The sequence below is a fragment of the Carassius carassius genome, chromosome 33 (genome assembly GCF_963082965.1).
Source record: "Carassius carassius chromosome 33, fCarCar2.1, whole genome shotgun sequence".
In the NCBI taxonomy this organism is placed as follows: domain Eukaryota; kingdom Metazoa; phylum Chordata; class Actinopteri; order Cypriniformes; family Cyprinidae; genus Carassius; species Carassius carassius.
The window spans coordinates 14,763,052-14,784,095 of record NC_081787.1 but is presented as its reverse complement, the minus strand read 5'-3'; the positions used below and the strand labels follow the sequence as shown (position 1 = coordinate 14,784,095).

The window sequence follows — 21,044 nt, the reverse complement described above, 5'->3', positions numbered from 1 at the left end:
TTACTGATAAACATTTCAGTAAAAAAAGTGTTTCACATATCTCAAACATTGGTTAAATGTCATAATTACCTGACAAAATACACTTGTTGAATGATTTTTGTTGGATGCAAATGTTAAATGTGTCTGGTTTTCAAATTCTGATTTAGGAGACACATTCACAAATGATTAACCTGATCACAATTTTTTACTTTATTGATACTGCTTTTAATCGTAATGCAAAACCGGTCATCGGGACATAAGCTGTCATATACAATAAAAGAGCCTGCGCAGCAACAGGAAATATAATTTAACACAAAAAGCCTGCCTAGACGGTGGACTTGCGCTCAGGAATTTTTTTTTATTTTGTATTTTTTGAGCGGCGTGTGGACAAATTCTTTTTACGCACACACTATTTTATTTCTTGATAACAGACCGCTGCTAAGTATAACACACAAATATCGAGCCTCTTCCTTCGACATAGCGGGCCCTATTTTAACGATCTGAAAGGCAAGTGTCAAAGCGCAAGTAACTTTTTGGGCGGGTCTCGGCGCTGTTGCTATTTTCCCGGCGGGATAAACGGCTCTTGCGCCAGGCGCAAATCTAAAATGGGTTGGTCTGAAGTAGCTTCATTATACATAGGTGTGGTTTGGGCGTTACGTGAAATAAACCAATCTGAGCATCATCTCACATTCCCTTTAAGAGCAGGCGCGCTTGTTCTAAAGCGGATTCCTATTATAACGGCGGATTTGCCAGACGCGCGCCAGGAGCGGTTCACAGCCAAGGAGAGCAACGCTCTCGTCAGGGACGTTGGGGATGGAGAAACCCACCCAAAATAACTTCGGTTAAATTAAAAAAAAATATAAAAATCTATCTATCTATCTATCTATCTATCTATCTATCTATCTATCTATCTATCTATCTATCTATCGTAATAATGTATGATTTGCAAAAATTATAACTGCTGCTTCTGTGTAGATGAGAGAATCGTGCGCGTTTTGCACACGCTACATTGATTATGGCCAAGCATGCGCCCTTAAAATAGCATATGAATAACATGCGCAACGCGCCACTGACTTTAAACTATTTTTTCCTGGTTAGTGGCGCAATTGTTTTCTAAAAAAAATAGCATGAAGGAACGTTTGCGCCGGAACACGCCTCCTTTTTTGCGCTGAACCGCCCAGGGAGCGCAAGTTCATTCCCTAGTTTAGCGACGTGCTTCTGTGGAGGGAAAAGCGCGCTTTGCCCGGGTGCAAAATAGGAATGACATATGCGTCAGTGTACAAAGTCAATTGCGCTGGGTGCAAGATAGGGCCCAGCATGTCGTCGGCGCTCATCACTCTTGATCGCTTCAGGTGTTGTGTGTTCAGCAGTTTCGTGTTGCAGCCACAGGCTGGCAGCAACAGGAGTATGAGACCTGTAACTTGAGCAACAGCGCGAAGCCGCAAACTCTTCATTTTCGTTTGTAGACGAAAATGAAGAGAGATTTTATTTTAGTTTTTATTTTATGCAAAACATTTTCGTCTCGTCTTTTTTCGTCAACAATAATGCATGTTAATTTAGTCTTAGTCAGCGTTTTTGGACAGTGGTGCAGTCTTGTAATCGTCTCGTCTTAGTCATGAAAAAAAAGGTTGTTGACGAACATATTTCGTCTCGTCTCGTCTGACGAAATTAACACTACGCTGAACCCCAGTCAGACGATACTGTTTTGGGTTTAGTTCTGGACTCACGTTCCATGACGGGCATTGACGGGCATTGGGCATTCAGCGCGCGGCGAGTTCTCTCCGCTGCGGCGCGACCGTTTCGCTCAGAGAATGTCAGAGGAAACCTGTACAGGTTGGCAGAACGCCTCCTGGTTCGGGCTCAGCACAACTTGCGCTCGCTGAGGGCAGTTCATGTGCCTGGGCTACAGAATCTGGGTCCAGACAGGCTGTCCAGAAGCAACATTCCCACGGGCAAATGGTCTCTACACCCGCAAACAGTCCGGCTGTTGTGGGAGAGATTTGGCAGGGCGGAGGTGGACCTCTTCGCGTCCCACGAAAATGCTCACTGCCCTGCGTTCTTTTCCAAGGACGAAAGCGCGTTGTCACGGAGATGGCCGTGCTGCCCGCTTTATGCTTTCCCTCCCGTCTCCCTCCTTCCGCAGGTGATAGAACGGGTGAGAGAAACGAGATGTTCAATACTGCTTGTAGCACCTTTTTGGAAGAACCAACCATGGTTCCCAGATTTGATGCAGTTAGCAGACATCGCCCCGTGGCCAGTGCCGTTGAGGAGGGACCTCCTCTCGCAGGCCAGGGGCTTGATTTGGCACCCTCAACCGGAGTTGTGGTCCCTCCATGTGTGTGCGCTCAACGGTTACCCGCTGATCTCTCAGTGGGAGTGCTAAATACCATCACTCAGGCTAGAGCTCCGTCGACACGATGGCTGTATGCCTCGAAGTGGTCTGTGTTCTCCAGCTGGTGCACGGCTCGGGGATGTTCACCCCTTAGTTGTGAGGTGACGGAGGTTCTCTCCTTCCTACAGGAGCTGTTGGATAAGGGCAGAGCCCCATCCACGCTCGAAGTTTATGTGGCGGCCATCGCAGCGTTTTCTGAACAGTGCTGGGTCAGTCAATAGGAAGGAACGATTTGGTCATCCGCTTCCTTAGAGGAGCTAGGAGGCTGAATCCTCCCAGACCTCCGTCAGTCCCTATATGGGACCTCGCGGCGGTTTTGGAGGCCATGAAGGGTCTCCCTTCTGAGCCTATCCAATCGATTAGCCTCCAGCATCTGTCGTTCAAGACAGTATTCTTGTTGGCTCTCGCTTCAGTGAAGCGTGTGGGTGACCTGCACGCGCTCTCGGTGAGCCTGTCGTGCTTGGAGTTTGGGCCTAATGACTCAGGGGTCATACTCAAACCTAGGCACGGTTATGTGCCGAAGTCCCTCAACACGCCGTTTCGGGCTCAGGTTATTGCCCTGTCTGCCCTGTCGGTGTCAGGAGAGGATGGAGACTCGAGTCTTCTTTGCCCTGTTAGGGTTTTAAGAGCTTATGTGTCTCGCTCCGCTGTCTTTCGACAGACTGAGCAGCTGTTTGTCTCGTTCAGTGGACGTTCCAAGGGAATGGCTGTTTCGAGACAGACTCTATCCAGATGGAAAGTTGACGCCATAGCGTTAGCTTACGCTTCCAGGGGCCTTCAGTGCCCACTGGGCGTCAGAGCACACTCCACAAGGGGCGTCGCCTCGTCGTGGGCGTGGTCTACTGGGATTTCCTTGCAGGATATATGTATGGCGGCAGGTTGGGCCTCGCAGTCTGCATTTATCAGGTTCTATAACCTGGAGGTTCCCACCTTGCAAGCAAGGCTGCTGTCGGTATAGCCGAATCAGGGCCCTGATGGGAATTCTAAGTTCGTGAGCGTTATGCGCTGCCGACTGTTATATGGGCAGTATTGCGTAAGACCCGCATTGCCACATTGGTCAGGCCTTGCCTCGACTGTGTGATGTTATATTGCCGCATCTACGGGTGCTGCTAGATATGGGACGGAGGGCTCCCCCCCTTTCCTGTCCTGGACTCTCTGTGAGTCCCTCGGGTGACTGTGCACTGTATATCCTGGGCGTTGCTTCAGGTTTATTGGTGTGTGATCCCTGCGCGCACAGCGTTTTACATGGGGTTTCCGTAGCGTCTTAGCTAAGACGCAGTACGAGAGAACTCTCATAAGAGAACGTACTCGGTTACTAACGTAACCTCGGTTCTCTCTAGAAGAGGGAACGAGTACTGCGTTCTCTGCCGTGCGTACGATTCACTCTGGTTCGCTTCGACGATGAAATAAATCAGGTGAGTCAGCCTTTTCGAGCTCCTTTTATAGGGTTGGGCCACACCCGTTTTGGCGGGAAGTGGCGTGATGGGCGCGAAGCGTTCTAATTGGTCTGATATTGCATCAGCCTGCGCTCGATAGGCTGTGCACTTGCTGCAGAGCAGCCAATGAGCGAGCTAGCCGTCTCGCCTATGGCTGTGTACTGCTGCAAATGCGCTTTACAAAAATTCAAAATTAAGGATAATTTTTTGCTTCAGTATTTCGTGAAAAGAGACTTCTTCCGTAGCGTCTTAGCTAAGACGCAGTTCTCGTTCCTTCTTCTAGAGAGAACCGAGGTTACCTTAGTAACCGAGTACGTTAATTCTGACAAATTTCGGTCCAAAAGAATGTTAGCTTATATTGTTTGCATAATTATGGATCAATAGTGTATATTGTTTTGCTTTTCTCTTTTGATGTTCATGAGTATTTTTTTTATACTTTTGGACAGGTATTCAGATGACGCGTTATGGCTGCCGTAAAAACGCAGAGATGAGGATGGTCCATCGCAGATTCTGTAAGAAACTTAGGCAGCCTCCGCCCCTGTTTAGAGACTGTTACCAGAGAGAGTGCGCTCAGCCCATGTAAGTGTGTGGGAGTTTTTTTATTCACATTTTCAGTTTTAGGGGCCTCAATATAAATGGAAGCAGATTAGTCTCAAATATAATTCACGCAAAAAACACGATTCACACATGCGTAGACAATTTCACATGCATGAAACCTAATTCACATACACACAAAAAAAATTCACGTGCGTGAAAAAAATATATATTCACAAAAAGCAATTCACAAGCGCAAAATAAAATTATATATTTATAAAATACATTTCACAAATGCAAAAAACTATTTGTAGATATACAACTGTGCACTAAAACCTTTGAATGTTTAAAATGTACGAGTGTCTGAATGTACGAATCGTCATTTACTACGAATCCACTCGGATTTGTGTGTGTGTGTTTTTGAGACTTTCCTGGCAGAGCTCTCTTCCCACGTGGGTCTGTCGTACTCTTTAGCCAATCAGATGCGAGCTTACCATTCAACCAATCATATCATAAGCCACTGAGTGCATTCAAGGAGCACGATTCTGCGCACCTTTAGCGCAATATGGATTAATTAGAACGGAAATTAAGCCTTTACATCAGTAATCCAGCATGGCAAATGAAGGTTGAAGAATGAAGATGCTGTCTTCAACACACTGTTCTTCTTTTATGTACTGCAGGCTAATATGCGTGCCAACTCGTTTCATTCATTCCATAATATATATTATAAATATGCTTAACTGGCTGAAATCAGAGAAACTGTCAAGTCGGACATCTTAAAGTTGTTAGTCAGGAGGAGAGGGGCCAAGAGAGAGTGAGGATTTGGAGGCAACAGAGACGAAGAGAATAGAGAAAGAAAATGAGCAAATAAAAAATCTTGAGGAAATCTCTCTCTTGCTGCAGGCTGAGCGACTTTTGCGCTGCACTCGAAAAGTTCCAGATGCATCCTCTTTCATTTTATTTTATGTTTGAGCCTATGCTCTTTGCAACTTAATTATGTTGTGGATCGTGTGTAGGTTATTTATTGTCGCACTTGAAAAGTTTCAGATTGAATCCTCGTTTTTATTTATTTTATATATTTCAGAGCTTATTCTCTTTAATGATGTGGATCGTTTGTAACTTCATTGCAATTTAATTCAATGTACTGTCGTTCTAATTTCCATAACCGTTATGTTATGCAGCGGTTCCCAAACTTTTTTTCCTGTGCTCCCCCTTCTAGGCCCAACCGGGTTGGTAAAAAAAAATGCAACAAAGCTGTCTTTTATCGCCATATAAAGAGTCATGAACAGAGAACATCAACAAAGTTTCAATATAATGCAACAAAGCACAAGCTTCCACTTTTAAGAGGACGAGTGACAGACACAGGCTAAGTAACAGAAAGCACAGTTATTTTCAGCCGCGTAAAAGAAACAATAGGCTAGTCCTATTAAATGACCATGGAGCTAGCAGCAGCATCATCTCAACCCGCGGCCCGTCACGAATTCAAATGCGTCCCACCATGCTGAACACAATTATTTTTTTTTTTTCAGTTTTACAATTATTATTATTTTTTACATTAATTTAAACATGTACTTAAGAAATGTAAGCTATAGCCTAATGTTTTTTATGTTAAATTATTTTGTGTTTCATATATTATTTTCAGACATGATCAGACCTACTCACATAACATTACTCATTTAACGAACACATACAAGCGCCCACTTTGGCAGAATTCAATCAACAGCCATTAGTTCGGTAAAATTGAGCATCATAATGGACAAATTTGTTTTTAAGGGAGAAAAAAAAGGAAATGTGAAAAATGCCAGCGAATGAACACGTAGAAAAAATAATAGTCGCAGTATCAGTAGTGAAGGACAGTGCTGGATTTTCGGTTTGCCCCGCATTTTACTTGAAGTTCAGGCAAATGGGAACACCATATATTACATAGCAATCATCCTTAATTGAAGAAATGTGGCAAAACATCTCTGGAGAGAACCTTATATTATTAAATTCGAATGTGCTTTCCATATTTGGATCAACATAGGCTACATTTGTGAACACACATTTTCTGCAATGTCGCGTCAAGTCATGCTCCCGTGCGCATCTTACAGACTGCATCTTAAGCCATATGTTAAACTTTCCGCGTCCGCGGGGAGTCCGTTATGGACCGCTTGGTAGGCGTGACGTAATCATCGTCATGGGAGAGTGTGTGCGGAGGCTCTGAGAGGACGAACGCGTACCTCCCATTTTTTTATGACCGCACGGACAGGTGCGCGTGGTCAGTAGGCTTCAAAAGCACAATTGCACATGTAGAGGCAGTGTGAAGAAGCCCATTGCTACTCGAACCTGTGCAATCCGCTTGCACTTGGACTTGGACCATGCGGCCCAGTGGAAAAAATGGTTGAGAACCACTATAACATATATAGTTACAAATTAAACAACGTTTCTAAATATGTGATGTTGTTTATCTTGATCGAACTACATTGCTTCAACTTAGTGGTTAACAATGACTAGGCTACATGTTTTAAAATGTATTACTGTAAGAAAGTACACACTGACCTAACAGACAACTATTTATAAAACAAGATTATTTAGAATTATAATTTCACAACTCTCAAAATGTTACTTTTGTCTTTACAGATCTTTCTTTTTACTATCCTGATTGCAGTTTAATTTATAATTACTGTAACTGTCCTGTTACAACTGTATTTTTTTCTAACTAGTTTTCTAACTAGAAAAACTGTCTTGATTGAATGTGTAAACGATAAAATGTGTAAACTCAGACTTTTATGAAATAAACTAAACTCTTACCCGTGCTTCCTGTTCTTCATTCGCCATGCTGGATTACTGATGTAAAGGCTTAATTTCTGTTCTAATTAATCCATATTGCGCTAAAGGTGCGCAGCATCGTGCTCCTTGAATGCACTCAGTGGCTTATGATATGATTGGTTGAATGGTAAGCTCGCATCTGATTGGCTAAAGAGTACGACAGACCCACGTGGGAAGAGAGCTCTGCCAGGAAAGTCTCAAAAACACACACACACAAATCCGAGTGGATTCGTAGTAAATGACGATTCGTACATTCAGACACTCGTACATTTTAAACATTCAAAGGTTTTTGTGCACAGTTGTATATCTACAAATAGTTTTTTGCATTTGTGAAATGTATTTTATAAATATATAATTTTATTTTGCGCTTGTGAATTGCTTTTTGTTAATATATTTTTTTTTCACGCACGTGAAATTTTTTTGTGTGTACGTGAATTAGGTTTCATGCATGTGAAATTGTCTACACATGTGTGAATCGTGTTTTTTGCGTGAATTATATTTGAGACTAATCTGCTTCTATACACAAGTTACTTAATCAGATTTTTGAAGTAGCAACAAAAATATCTGGACACACCAACAAATTACTTATTTTATTTATTACTATTATTCTGCATTTTAAAATTGGATTTTGTGATTATTAGTACCTAGTAGTTTTCTGCAACTACAGTATACTGAAAAAAAACAAACCCCTACAGTATACTCTAATTTATTTCCAGTAGATGTCACTGTGACACTGTTGATTCTTGTATCACACATGACACTTTGGCACCTGCTTTTCTTGATCAAATTTGACTGATTGTCTGTTTCTATGTGTTTAGCTGGGTGGCTGGAGAGTGGGGTGAATGCAGTAAGTCTTGTGGGAAGACTGGCACTCAGACACGCTCTGTAAGCTGTGTCCAGCCTCTAGTCGACAACAAGGTAAAATCCTTTCGCAGCCGTTACTGCAGTGATGAGCGCCCAGAGTCCCGCAGAGACTGCAATCGCAACCTGTGCCCTGCGGAGTGGAGGCTGGGCCCCTGGTCACAGGTACAGACATCTGAAATGCTGTGTTTCCATCAGTATAGGTCTGAGCATGGGATTAGTTTGATAAACTTTTAGCATGAAAAAAATTTATGTTTGTTTGTTTGTGTGCTGTTGTAGTGCTCAGTGACTTGTGGTAATGGTACGCAGGAGAGGCAGGTGCTTTGTCACACCCGTGACAACACCATTGGACTGTGTCTGGACTCCAAACCAGCTGCATTAAGACCCTGCAGAATGGATCCCTGCCCAAGTGCGTATTTGATTATGATTATTCACATTTTCAGTAACTTTCATTAAGTCTGAAATAACAACCCGAAACTTCTAACAGATCAGTACATTCAAAATTATAGTCAACATGAAGTGCTCTTCACATACTATTTTAAATTGACAAATTTCAAATATAGGGCAGGACTTGAGAGCCATTAACGACTGGTTGAATCGTTAAATGTGGGTGTTATATACCAAAAGGGAAGTCGTGGCCTAATGGTTAGAGAGTCGGACTCCCAATCGAAAGGTTGTGAGTTCGAGACCCGGGCCGGCAGGAATTGTGGGTGGGGGGAGTGCATGTACAGTTCTCTCTCCACCTTCAATACCACGACTTAGGTGCCCTTGAGCAAGGCATCGAACCCCCAACTGCTCCCCGGGCGCCGCAGCATTAATGGCTGCCCACTGCTCCGGGTGTGTGCTCACAGTGTGTGTGTGTGTGTTCACTGCTCTGTGTGTGTGCACTTCGGATGGGTTAAATGCAGAGCACAAATTCTGAGTATGGGTCACCATACTTGGCTGAATGTCACTTCACTTCAAAATGGAGTCAGATGGTTGGTGGGAAAGGATTAAAAGTAATGCTCACATAATGCATCTCTCCGAGATGAGGATGTATCTAACTGGTTAGACTTTACAATAATGATGTATAAATTATCTAACATGAAATACCAGTAAAGCATATATTCATTTTCTGTAAGATTTAGTCTTCAGAGTCACATGATACGTAAGAAACAATAGGGATTATTTGAATGTACATATACTAATGATCTGTCAAGCATGCTTCTTAATGTTATTAATGAAAGTTGTATTATCTTGTACTAGTTTTTGCAGAAATAACAGACTAATTCATAACATGAATGAATATACTAATATTTTTATTTCTTTTTCTTTCTTTCTTTTTCCCAATCCCTCTCCCACATACAACAGGGAGCACTTCCGACTTCAACAAGCACGGCAACTTCCTGATACAGTGGTTGTCGCGTCACGACCCCAAATATCCTTTGCAGAGGATGTCAAGTAAAGCGTCTCTCTCCAGCCACGTTGTGGCGCTGCGTTGTCTCACCTCTCTCAGCTGGACCTTCCCTCTGTCTATCTGCCTGGCTTTACAAGGCAAACTCCCCTGACTGCCTCCCTCTTCCAAGGCTTGCACGCTTCTTTTTCCTGGGCAGTGGTCCTCTTCTATGGGGCGTTTCCGATAGGGGGAGGTTTCTCTGTTTCTCTCTCTCTCTGTCTCTCGCTCTCTCTCTCTTTCTCTCTCCTTTGTGGAGCTCTGTGTTGTGAATGCTGGCCAGTAAGAAATTGTTGACAAAACAAAACATGTAAAAAATCTGGGGGACGTTTGTTAAAGGAAGGGCTTTGTGATTGGAAGGGCAGCTTGTGGAGCTAATGATTGCGCTGAGGTTTCTGCAGGGGCGACACGTTTGTTTGAATCACTGCCCTCTGTAAGCTGTTTCCAAATGGCTCACGTTCTCAAGGTGATCGCTGTTTTACAGAGGCGCCGCCTGAGCTGCAGGTGTGAAGGGGGAAAATACACATTAAAAGTGGCTAAAAGATTAAAAAATACAAAAAAAAAAAAAAAAAACTAAAGCTTTATTGTGATTGTGAACTTGTCACAATGAGGAAATCTTTGCTAAGTGCTCATTCCATATCCTAGTTCATTCTTGAAAACCGATGGGACAAAAACAAACACTCAGACTAACAAGTTAAGATGTTAACATGGGCCGTACTGTTCAACCGCCATCATTCGTGTTGGTGGTCGATGGTGAACATGAGGTGGAACTTGCTAAACAGGGTCGCTTTACTACACACGTTTGAATGCCATAACCACCTCCTCCTCCATCCTCTCTTTGACTGTTAACAAATTCAATAAATGCAGCTTATTTGTGCTTGCAGACTTTAAACAAACATATAAATATATTTGTATTTATATATGACTATAAATCTATATGGGTATCAATAATATGAAATATTAATAATTTGTTTTACCATGAATAAGCTGTAGCTTATTAGCCTAACATTTTGACTGCTATTGATCGCTTTAATTATTGACTGTTACGTGTATTTTTTTATTGATTTTACATAAATACAGAACTATTGCTATTTAATAAAAGAAGTTAAGTGTTTTGGGGGAAGGGGAAGACCTATATTATGCAGGACTCACTCAGCCAGTTGCCTCTCAGTTTTTTTTCTGAGAGTTGTGGTTGCATTTTATCGGATTCATGCACATTAAATATCTCCACATTGTGATGAGTGACGTGCGTTTTTGTCATGCCTTTGTGTGTGCGAGTTTTTCCAACACACTTGTGCGTGTGTGTATGTCTGCCAGCATGTGTTTTTAATGACGGTTACCAGTGGCCATACAAAAGACGACACATAAATATACCTCATGAACTTTCATCCACATCAAAGGGGGGGAGTGGGGGGTGGGGGGCAAAGAAGAGCGTAAGAACAATGCCTTACACTACGTTTGAATGTATCGGCATTTATCTGTGAAAATGATGGCTTAGCACACAGAAACCAGAGGCAGCTTCAAACAAAACCTGAATTAGAACCAACCGATTAATCAATCATCACACACATCCGAAAACAGTGGCTAAGTCTTTGGATACAGTGAGCGTTTTAGTGGAAACCTACACTCAGCATCTCTTTATCACTTTAGACATGTCATTGTATCGTGAAACACATTTCTGTTGTGACTATGTAGCGAGCTATCCGAATAAACATTGGTGTTTACTGTATTTAATAACATTTATGACTGTTATCTCCTTACTTATAAGAAAAAAATGCTAATATTATATACTATGAGTAACTGTCATGTTACTTCACTGGCCCAACTGCGTCTTGGCTGGCTGTTGTGGGGGAAAATGTCTGGGGAACATTCAGATGGACTTACGTGCACTGCGTCTATATGCACTTTGATTTATCAGGGAAACTTTATTAATGTTTTGTAAATGTTTAATATATGACACTTATATGTGCCATGCCAGTTTTTACATCATCATGGAAATCCTGTATTTTATTTATCCAATAACCTATTTATTTATTTACTGTTCATCTGAATTACCAATGGATCAATTATTCTCAAAGTAATGAAGTGTTTAACCAAAGTTACTGTGAACTTGTACCTTTCAATACAGTTGATTTATTTTTCTGAAGAAGACAACTCTATCTGTATATTTAAATGGGGGCAGGAGTGCATTTCATTGTTTAAGTTTCTGTCATGATCAACTGCAAAAGTAGGAATAAAAAAAAGTGTCAAAAATGGGGAAAAAAATCTTATGGCTTTTTCTTGCCTGTGTTGTCACTTTGCTTTCTGTCTGTTTTTCTGTGACAAGTGGGATTTTTTTCCAGTTACTTTAAAGGTGCACTATAGAATATTGGCCTCCCTTTTACCATCTATTGTAGAATTGCAGGTTATTTTGTAGAGAAAGAGTTTTATTCCTATGTCGTTGTGCTACAAGTATAAGGCTACTGTAGTGAATCATTCAGGGTAAAAACACTAATATTTGTCATGTATTGACAAGAATAATAGGTTTTTGTAGTTTTACATTTTACCAAATTTGAACAAATACCCCCCTCTCAGATGTCAGCCATTGAAAATCCTTTTTGACATTCACCAATTTTTGGAGAATCTTGCAAAATGTTTTAGCTAACGATTTTATGAATAAATACAATCCATATTCAGAAGGACAAATGACCACATTCATAACCCATAAATAACCACATTCAAAAGGAAGACAAAAGAAAACTGCATGATAACCTAACACGTTTAGTCCTGTAGTATGCATCTATATGCCTGTCTTTGCAGGCTTGCTTAATGGTCAGTTCATAACTCTGTTTCTTTGCTTCATCTAATGCTTCTCGTTGATTGATTTCTTTCCTTTCTGCTTATTTCTTACTCAAGCAAACTTGTTAAAAGCATGAGAAGCTTAGAAGACACATATCTAGTTAGCTAGACATTTCTCTTTATACATATTCATCATAGATTGTAAAAAATAGTGACTTGATCTGAACTTTACATTTAGTTTTGATCATGTAAACAAATGTATTTAACTTGTTGCAGTAATCTTAAATCATATATTTGACTTCAGTTGGATTTCAATGTACATACATACTGTATGTCTAATTGTGCACCTCTCTTGTTTTGCAGAAAGTTGTCACGGTGACCGTTCTGCATTCTGTCGCATGGAGGTGCTGCATCAGTATTGCTCCTTGCCGGGCTTCCAGCGCATGTGCTGCAAGTCCTGCAATGTTGGCAATTCCACAAAGACCACTGTGACCTCAAGTAAGCCACCATCCAAATCAAAAATCACCACTAAAGGACGATCCACCACAACCCAAAGTCCTACACGCACCATGTGGACCTCCACGGCAGCCTTTTTGTTGTCTGCAGAAGGGGAAAGTGCCACATTTGTGAGCACACCTTGGTTATATAAAGCCTTGACAACGTCAACTGATACTAACGGATATACATCAGTGCCCATTTATCTATATACTACAACTCCTATCTATAAGCACGCTACTCCAGAACAGAGCACATCCTTTGCCTTTACTACACCATCTAGGATAATATCTGCGCCTGGAAATGACATGACTGAATTACCTGTTAGCACTGTTTCTGCATCAACAAGGATCTCATCTGCACCTGGAAAAGACATGGCAAACAGCACCAAATTACCTGTCAGCACTGTTTTCCCCATCATTTTCAGTGATCTGAATGATGTTACTCTCAATCCCAGCACCACCTTCCAGTTTACAGAGTTTGATGGGAGTAGTGGTGCATCAGATGTGGACACCAGTGTGTTATTGCAGTCAACAACTAGTCAGAATGGTGTGAATGAAAGCGAATTAACAACCTCAGTCAATGTGGACATCAGCATCCCAGTGACATCTGTAGCAGAGGTGCTAACAACCACTAAAGAATCCTTGGTACCAACCTCTATATCTACAACTTCCAGTACACCACTGTCCAGTACAACGGCATCCGACATAGAGAAGATGTGCAGACAGCCGAATAAATTGGAAGAAGCGAGCAAGAGCAATGCTATTGATACACTGGACAATGGGTTTCCTGTGAATAACATCATCCACAGGAGAGGACGAGTGTTTCTGGGTGAGAAAACACGGAATAAGCGCATCCAAGAACTGCTTGAGGAGAAGCGAAACTTTTTAAGGAGGATGAAAAGAGCACAGGGGATTTGAACCCTGTCCAGTTTCTCTTATAGAGATACAGCTGCCAAATGAAACTCTTGAATCCAGATTTCATCTTGGTACTTGCATCAAGAATTGGAAAATGGGAAAAATGTTGCAGTGAACTTGATGCTTTTCCGTCTTTGATTGGTATTGCAAACTGATCTTTGTGGAACAAAACCACTAGCAATTGTTTGCACAGTTACTATGAACGTCAACCACATCTTTTTTCTTCCTGCCATGGAACACAAAAACCAAGATTTAGCCATTTTTTAATGTAATTTTCCATATTACATAGGTGAATGGTAGTGAGGAGCTGTGAAGCTCCAAAAATGACAATAAAACATCAAACAAGTTCTGAAACCATGTGGTATTTTGCAAGAAGATTTTGCATTTTTCACAGACAGTATCCTAAAAAAATCTTTCAAATCACTCATATTCCAGGATATTCAAGTACGGATCATTAAGATTTATATGATTTTGAAAGCTTGACTGCTTCTTGTCCCCATCCCCATTCAATGAATGGAAAAAAAACAACATGAAAAAGAATAGGAAGTCAACAAGAGATTGAGTGAATTATGATAGAAATTTCATGTTTGGTTGATCTAAAAATCATAGAAAGAGATAAACTTGTGCTTCTTAAAATGTTTTTGCCCAAATATGCTCAATGACCAATACAGACGATAGGCACATACTGTATTATGGGTAAATTAGCATAGATCTTTTTCTTTTTTTCATTTTGCACCATTCTGAAATGTACATGTTGGCTAGGTAGTGTTTCAGCTGCACATTTTATCATAAAAATGACTGATTATTTTACAGAGTCAAAAATATGGAACCTGTGGTGGTGATGTGAAAAATGAGCACAGAGAAATGAATCAGAGTTAGGTGAGAATATAACAAAACATGACATGCAGTTAATTTTCTTATCTACATTATATTACAGCCTCATCAGTTCATGTATCTGTGATAAGAAAACAATTACAAGGTTGTCTTAACTGATGAGCCATTTTACAAGAACAATTCAGGGATGCACTGTGCTACTGTACATACATACAGATGCAAATTGTACGCTTGTGAATTATATTTACTTCACCAGTATGCAAGCTTATGCTATAACTTTATCAGACCAGGTCAAGATGATGTATGTTTGTATTTGTGAGATAATGATTTGTTATAAGAATGCTCTACACCTCTACCCAAAGACGTTAAAGACTCCATTATGTAAAAAGCAGAAGAAAATGTCAAAAACAGAAATAAATTTTATATTTTGCAAAAAGAGTTTGAGAGTTTTACATTTCTCCTACACATTTTCTTGTGTTTTTACAGACCTTTTTAGATCTTTTGATTATTTCAGATTGTTTATAAGTATATTAAATGCTAAAGCTATATGTACCATTTTATTATTGTTTTCTCCATAGTTTGCTTTTAAATACATGAATGTGCAACTCGCATGTTGAATAATTGTGCTCTCAGGATAAGCTTTTACAGCTGTTTAATTAAGTAAATTATACAAACTTTATATACAGTACAGACCAAAAGTTTGGACACACCTTCTCATTCAAAGAATTTTCTTTATTTTCATGACTATGAAAATTGTAGAGTCACACAGAAGGCATCAAGGGCTATTTGACCAAGAAGAAGAGTGATGGGGTGCTGCGCCAGATGACCTGGCCTCCACAGTCACCGGACCTGAACCCAATCGAGATGGTTTAGGGGTGAGCTGGACCGCAGACAGAAGGCAAAAGGGCCAACAAGTGCTAAGCATCTCTCGGGGAACTCCTTCAAGACTGTTGGAAGACCATTTCAGGTGACTACCTCTTGAAGCTCATCAAGAGAATGCCAAGAGTGTGCAAAGCAGTAATCAAAGCAAAAGGTGGCTACTTTGAAGAACCTAGAATATGACATATTTTCAGTTGTTTCACACTTTTTATGTATATAATTCCATATATAATTCCACATGTGTTAATTCATAGTTTTGATGACTTCAGTGTGAATCTACAATTTTCATAGTCATGAAAATAAAGAAAAATCTTTGAATGAGAAGGTGTGTCCAAACTTTTGGTCTGTACTGTATATAAAATAATAATAATAATAATAAAAAGTCTTAAAAAGTGCCCATACTCATCTCATCATTTTACATCTTTGTCATTGTAGCAAGTTCATTTGGAGGAAAGGAAGAGGACAAAGGGGTCGGCTGGACTGCTGACGTATTTATTTAACAAATATAAAATTAAAGTTCACAAACACCAACTGGTGACTTTTATTCTGATACGTCGGCACAACACTCTCGGTTTGCTCTTTCCGGTTTCGGTTTCCGGTTTGCGTCAGCAGTCCGTCTCTCTCTCGCTTGCTTCCGACTCTCCTGGCGTTTTATACTCTCTCCACGCCAATTACTAGAACAAGAAACAGGTGATGATAATTTTCACCCAAACCACTCACTTACCGCTCGTCTCCTGATTCTCTCTCCCGCTGCAGACTTCGCAAAACCATGCCCCCCCTGCCACATACCCCCACCGCCCGACTCAGGCCGGGGAGCCATCCGGGCTGCAGCCCCCCCCCATTTCTGGAGAGGAAGTCGGCCACCGCCATCTGAACACCCGGCCTGTGGATCACCTTGAACTTAAAAGGCTGAAGAGCTAGATACCAACGAGTGATCCGCGCGTTGGTATCCTTCATGCGGTGGAGCCACTGCAGCGGAGCGTGGTCCGAACAGAGGGTGAACTCCCGTCCCAGGAGATAATAGCGGAGGGTGAGGACGGCCCATCTGATGGCAAGGCACTCTTTTTCGATGGTGCTGTACTTAGCCTCTCTCTTCGAGAGCTTCCGGCTAATGTACAGCACCGGCCGTTCCTCTCCCTCTATCTCCTGTGACAGGACTGCCCCCAGCCCCCTGTCCAACGCGTCTGTCTGCAACAGAAAAGGGAGAGAAAAATCAGGAGAGTGTAACAACGGCCCGCCACACAGAGCAGCCTTGACCTTGACCAGCCAGTGGCTCCTTCCACTGGACCGTATCTGGCACCTCCTTTTTAGTGAGGTCAGTCAAAGGGCTGGTGAGGTCCGAATAATTAGGAATAAACCATCTATAATATCCCGCCATCCCCAAGAACTGCCTCACCTCCTTTTTGGTCTTGGGACGTGGGCAGGTCGCAATAGCGGCTGTCTTATCAATTTGGGGACGCACCTGCCCATGCTCCAAGTGGAAGCCCAGATACCTTACTTCCACCCGCCCAATCGCACACTTCTTTGGGTTGGCCGTGAGCCCCGCTCCCCTCAGCGACCTCAGGACAGCCCTCAGATGCTGCATATGCCGCTGCCAATCATTACTAAATATAATGATATCATCTAGGTAGGCAGCTGCATACGCAGCATGGGGCCGTAGGATCCTGTCCATGAGGCGCTGAAAGGTAGCTGGGGCCCCGAACAAGCCAAACGGAAGGGTAACAAATTGGTGTAATCCAAACGGCGTTGTGAAAGCGGTCTTTTCTCTGGACAATGGAGACAAGGGGATCTGCCAATAGCCCTTTGTTAAGTCCAATGTCGAATAAAAGCGAGCCGTGCCTAGCCGATCAAGCAACTCATCAACCCGCGGCATTGGATACGCGTCGAATTTCGACACAGCATTCACCTTGCGGTAATCTACACAGAAACGGACTGAGTCGTCCATTTTCGGAACTAAAACTATCGGGCTCGCCCAGTTACTATTAGATTCTTCTATTACCCCCATGTCAAGCAAAGCGCCTAATTCAGCCTGAACTACTTTTTTCTTGTTCTCAGGTAAATGATACGGCCGGCTGCGAACTACCACGCCCGGCTCGGTCTCGATATGGTGCTGAATCAGGTTAGTACGGCCCGGTAGGGGCGAGAAGACGTCGGCAAACTCTGCCTGCAATTTCGTTAAATCAGTGAGTTGGGACGGCGAGAGGTGATCTCCACCTGGAGCCAGGGCGAGGGATTGTGGTTTGATATTCGCCTCTGGCCCGAGATCATCCTCTCCGCCAATCACCGTTGCCAACATCACTGATTCTGCCTCATTCCATTTTTTAAGGAGATTGAGGTGGTAGATCTGACGGGACCCGTTCCTATCGGACCGTATTACCTCATAATCGAGATCTCCGACCTGTCGTGCGACCTCGAACGGTCACTGCCACTTAGCCATTAATTTGGAGCTCGACGTTGGGAGTAATACAAGTACTTTCTCTCCCGGTGCAAATTTGCGTAACCTAGTTCCCCTGTTATACAGCTGGCTCTGGCGGTCCTGGGCTTGTAACAAATTCTCCATTGATAGCCGCCCCAATGTGTGGAGTTTTGTTCTCAAGTCCAGCACATACTGAATTTCGTTTTTGCCCTGAGATGGTCCCTCCTCCCACGTATCTCTCAGTACGTCGAGCACCCCCCGGGGCTGGCGTCCATAGAGAAGCTCAAAGGGGAAAACCCCGTGGAGGCTTGCGGGACCTCTCGCACAGCGAATAACAAGGGCTCTAGCCACCTATCCCAATTTTTGGCGTCTTCATGAACGAACTTACGGATCATGGATTTAAGCGTGCGATTAAATCGTTCGACCAGGCCGTCGGTTTGTGGGTGATAGACGCTAGTTCGAAGCGAATTAATGCCCAATAATCTGTACAGTTCGCGTAGCGTACGTGACATAAACGCCGTGCCCTGATCGGTGAGGATTTCTTTTGGAATCCCCACCCGGGAGATAAGACGAAACAGGGCATCCGCAACACTTTTAGCGGAAATGTTGCGGATGGCCACCGCTTCAGGATATCGTGTTGCATAATCAACTATGACTAGTGCAAAGCGATGTCCTCGTGCCGATCGCTCTAATGGCCCGATGAGGTCCATACCAATACCAGGCGCTTTTGGGGCGGCCGGTGGGTTTACCAACTGACATTCCGGACAAGACGCGCACCACCTGCGCACGTTGTCATGAATGCCCGGCCAAAAGAAACGGGCCATGAGGCGATTTAGTGTTGCTGCCTGTCCCAAATGGCCCACCATAGGATTAGAATGAGCCGCGTGGAAAAGCATTTCCCTGCGGCCCTTTGGAATTAACAATTGGGTTGTATTCAATTTTGTCCGAGCGTCTTGGGTCACTCGATACAACCGGTCTTTTAAAATGGCAAAATATGGATAGGAGAGTGGGAGGGCAGGTTGGAGAGACTGGCCATCGATAGCGCGGACCTGTTGAAACGCATGTTTTAGGGTCTCATCCTGAGACTGCTCCAGAGGAAAGTCATCACGCTCCGAGAGAATCAGTCTCCCGATTTTGTTCGGTTCCCCTGAAGCAGAACCCAGCGGTCCTGGCTCAGTTTCCCCCACCTGTACCCGCGCGGTCTCCTTCCGCGCCTTATTTCCCCAAGAGGCATCCGCACATAACGACCCCAATAAAACCGTAAACGCGGGCCAATTCGTTCCCAAGATTATCGGATGCCGGAGGTGGGGACTAACCGCCACCTCCACACTATGCTTTTGTCCCCGGAATTGAATTATAATTGGGACAACCGGATACTCCACCACATCCCCGTGTACGCACCGCACCTTAACCACGCGGCTTGTATCCAATGCCCCCGGTTGAATCAGGCTTTGATGGATTGAGGTTTGGTTACATCCTGAATCCACCAAGGCCGGATATGTACCCCCCTTGATACTCACTGGTATTTGGTACTTGCCAGCCTGACCGGGGGTGACCTGCGGGACGTCCGGGACCCGGATCATCGTCCCCACCTCCATCACTGGACACCTGTCCACGAAATGCTCCGGGTCCCCGCAAAGCCAACAGGCCAGCCCAGACCTACCTGCCGCCCCAGTGGCAGGGAGTGGATTGGAGAATTGGCGCAGAGAGAGCAGAGAAACGGAAGCACTGTCCCCTCCGGCAGCGACAAGCCCCGCCCCCTAGGAGGGCCGGGTGGACGGGACCTAGGGAGAGGGACAGGGCGAGAGAGAGAGGGGGAAGAGCTGCTGGGCCTGGACAATGCCCTGGAAATGCCTCTCCTGATCCGTCCTTAGGTCCAGCAGGGCCAGGTGTTGTTCGCGGTGCAGGACCGCGAGGGAGGCGATGATGTCTGCAAGCGGCGTGGAGGATGGGCTTTGCATTGCGGCGGTCCTGCTTCCTTCCCGGGTTTCGGCACCAGTGTAGCAAGTTCGTTTGGAGGAAAGGAAGAGGACAAAGGGGTCGGCTGGACTGCTGACGTATTTATTTAACAAATATAAAATTAAAGTTCACAAACACCAACTAGTGACTTTTATTCTGATACGTCGGCACAACACTCTCGGTTTGCTCTTTCCGGTTTCGGTTTCCAGTTTGCGTCAGCAGTCCGTCTCTCTCTCGCTTGCTTCAGACTCTCATGGCGTTTTATACTCTCTCCACGCCAATTACTAGAACAAGAAACAGGTGATGATAATTTTCGCCCAAACCACTCACTTACCGCTCGTCTCCTGATTCTCTCTCCCGCTGCAGACTTCGCAAAACCACGCCCCCCCTGCCACACTCATCAAGAACTGGGCCAGTTAGAACAGAAGAAATTAAAGCTGTACCTGAGCTGGAGCACCTCACTTTATTCCCTCATTAGCTTTCATCCTCACTGCAGGCGAAAGTGTGGATGGACCAGAAAACATCTCGGGTTACTTGAGGTGCTGCGTTCAATAGCACTAATGAGAACATTCTTTGTTCGACCGGTTGTGAAGCAAATGTGTCAAACACACCAATAATTGGCTTAAATAACCTTGTCAGGTGACGTCATTGATAACGTGCACCTGCAGGTTATAAATAGACGTGAAACGGACACATCTTCAGGTTACCCCTTTGTCTGAAGAGATGTCCGGACACATCGACAGTGTGGCATTGAGGCGCAGCATCTCGTTCCCGCCTTTTCAGGGAGCAGGGTTACAGTCAAGTAACCCGAGACATTCCCTTATCAAAAGCTACTCTCGATGCTGTGCTCAATAGCACTAATGGGAATGAGTATAGCAACGCCGCCACACTGTAAGTGTCTGGACCCCCAGGGTTGTGTAGTGTGTGCGCACAAACATCGAAGAGGTCTCAGACATGACTCTGGGATGTGGACTCAAAGGCATGTGAGCCCGGAGTAGCATCGACATCCAAACTATAGAATCTGACAAATGTGTGCGCAGAGGACCATCCTGCCACATCACACACTTGCTGCACGGGCGCACCTCTTGCTCAAGCCATTGAATATGCAACCCCACTGGTTGAATGGGCACTAACTCCTAGAGGCGAAGTTTGACCACGCGCCTCGTTGACTAGGGTAATAGCAACCCTCACCCGTGAATGTGAAACTGTTTGCCTGGTGGCAGCCGCACCCTTGATGGTGGCCCCCATGGCATATGAAAAGCTGCTCTGACTTACGCCACTGGCTAGTGCGGTGGACATAAATATGAAGAGCACGTACTGGACA

General features: G+C 43.8%; 1 protein-coding gene across 1 annotated transcript in view; it reads left to right on the top strand.

The window, feature by feature from the left end:
* LOC132114131 (A disintegrin and metalloproteinase with thrombospondin motifs 2-like) overlaps window positions 1–13,635 on the top strand; it is a 160,700-nt gene extending 147,065 nt beyond the window's left edge. Inside the window, exons 19-23 of the mRNA XM_059522258.1 lie at window positions 4,254–4,386; window positions 7,968–8,175; window positions 8,290–8,419; window positions 9,361–9,450; window positions 12,584–13,635. Coding sequence (XP_059378241.1) covers window positions 4,254–4,386; window positions 7,968–8,175; window positions 8,290–8,419; window positions 9,361–9,450; window positions 12,584–13,635 — 1,613 coding nt within the window. The remainder of the gene's footprint in view (window positions 1–4,253; window positions 4,387–7,967; window positions 8,176–8,289; window positions 8,420–9,360; window positions 9,451–12,583) is intronic.
* Window positions 13,636–21,044: the final 7,409 nt, after the last annotated feature.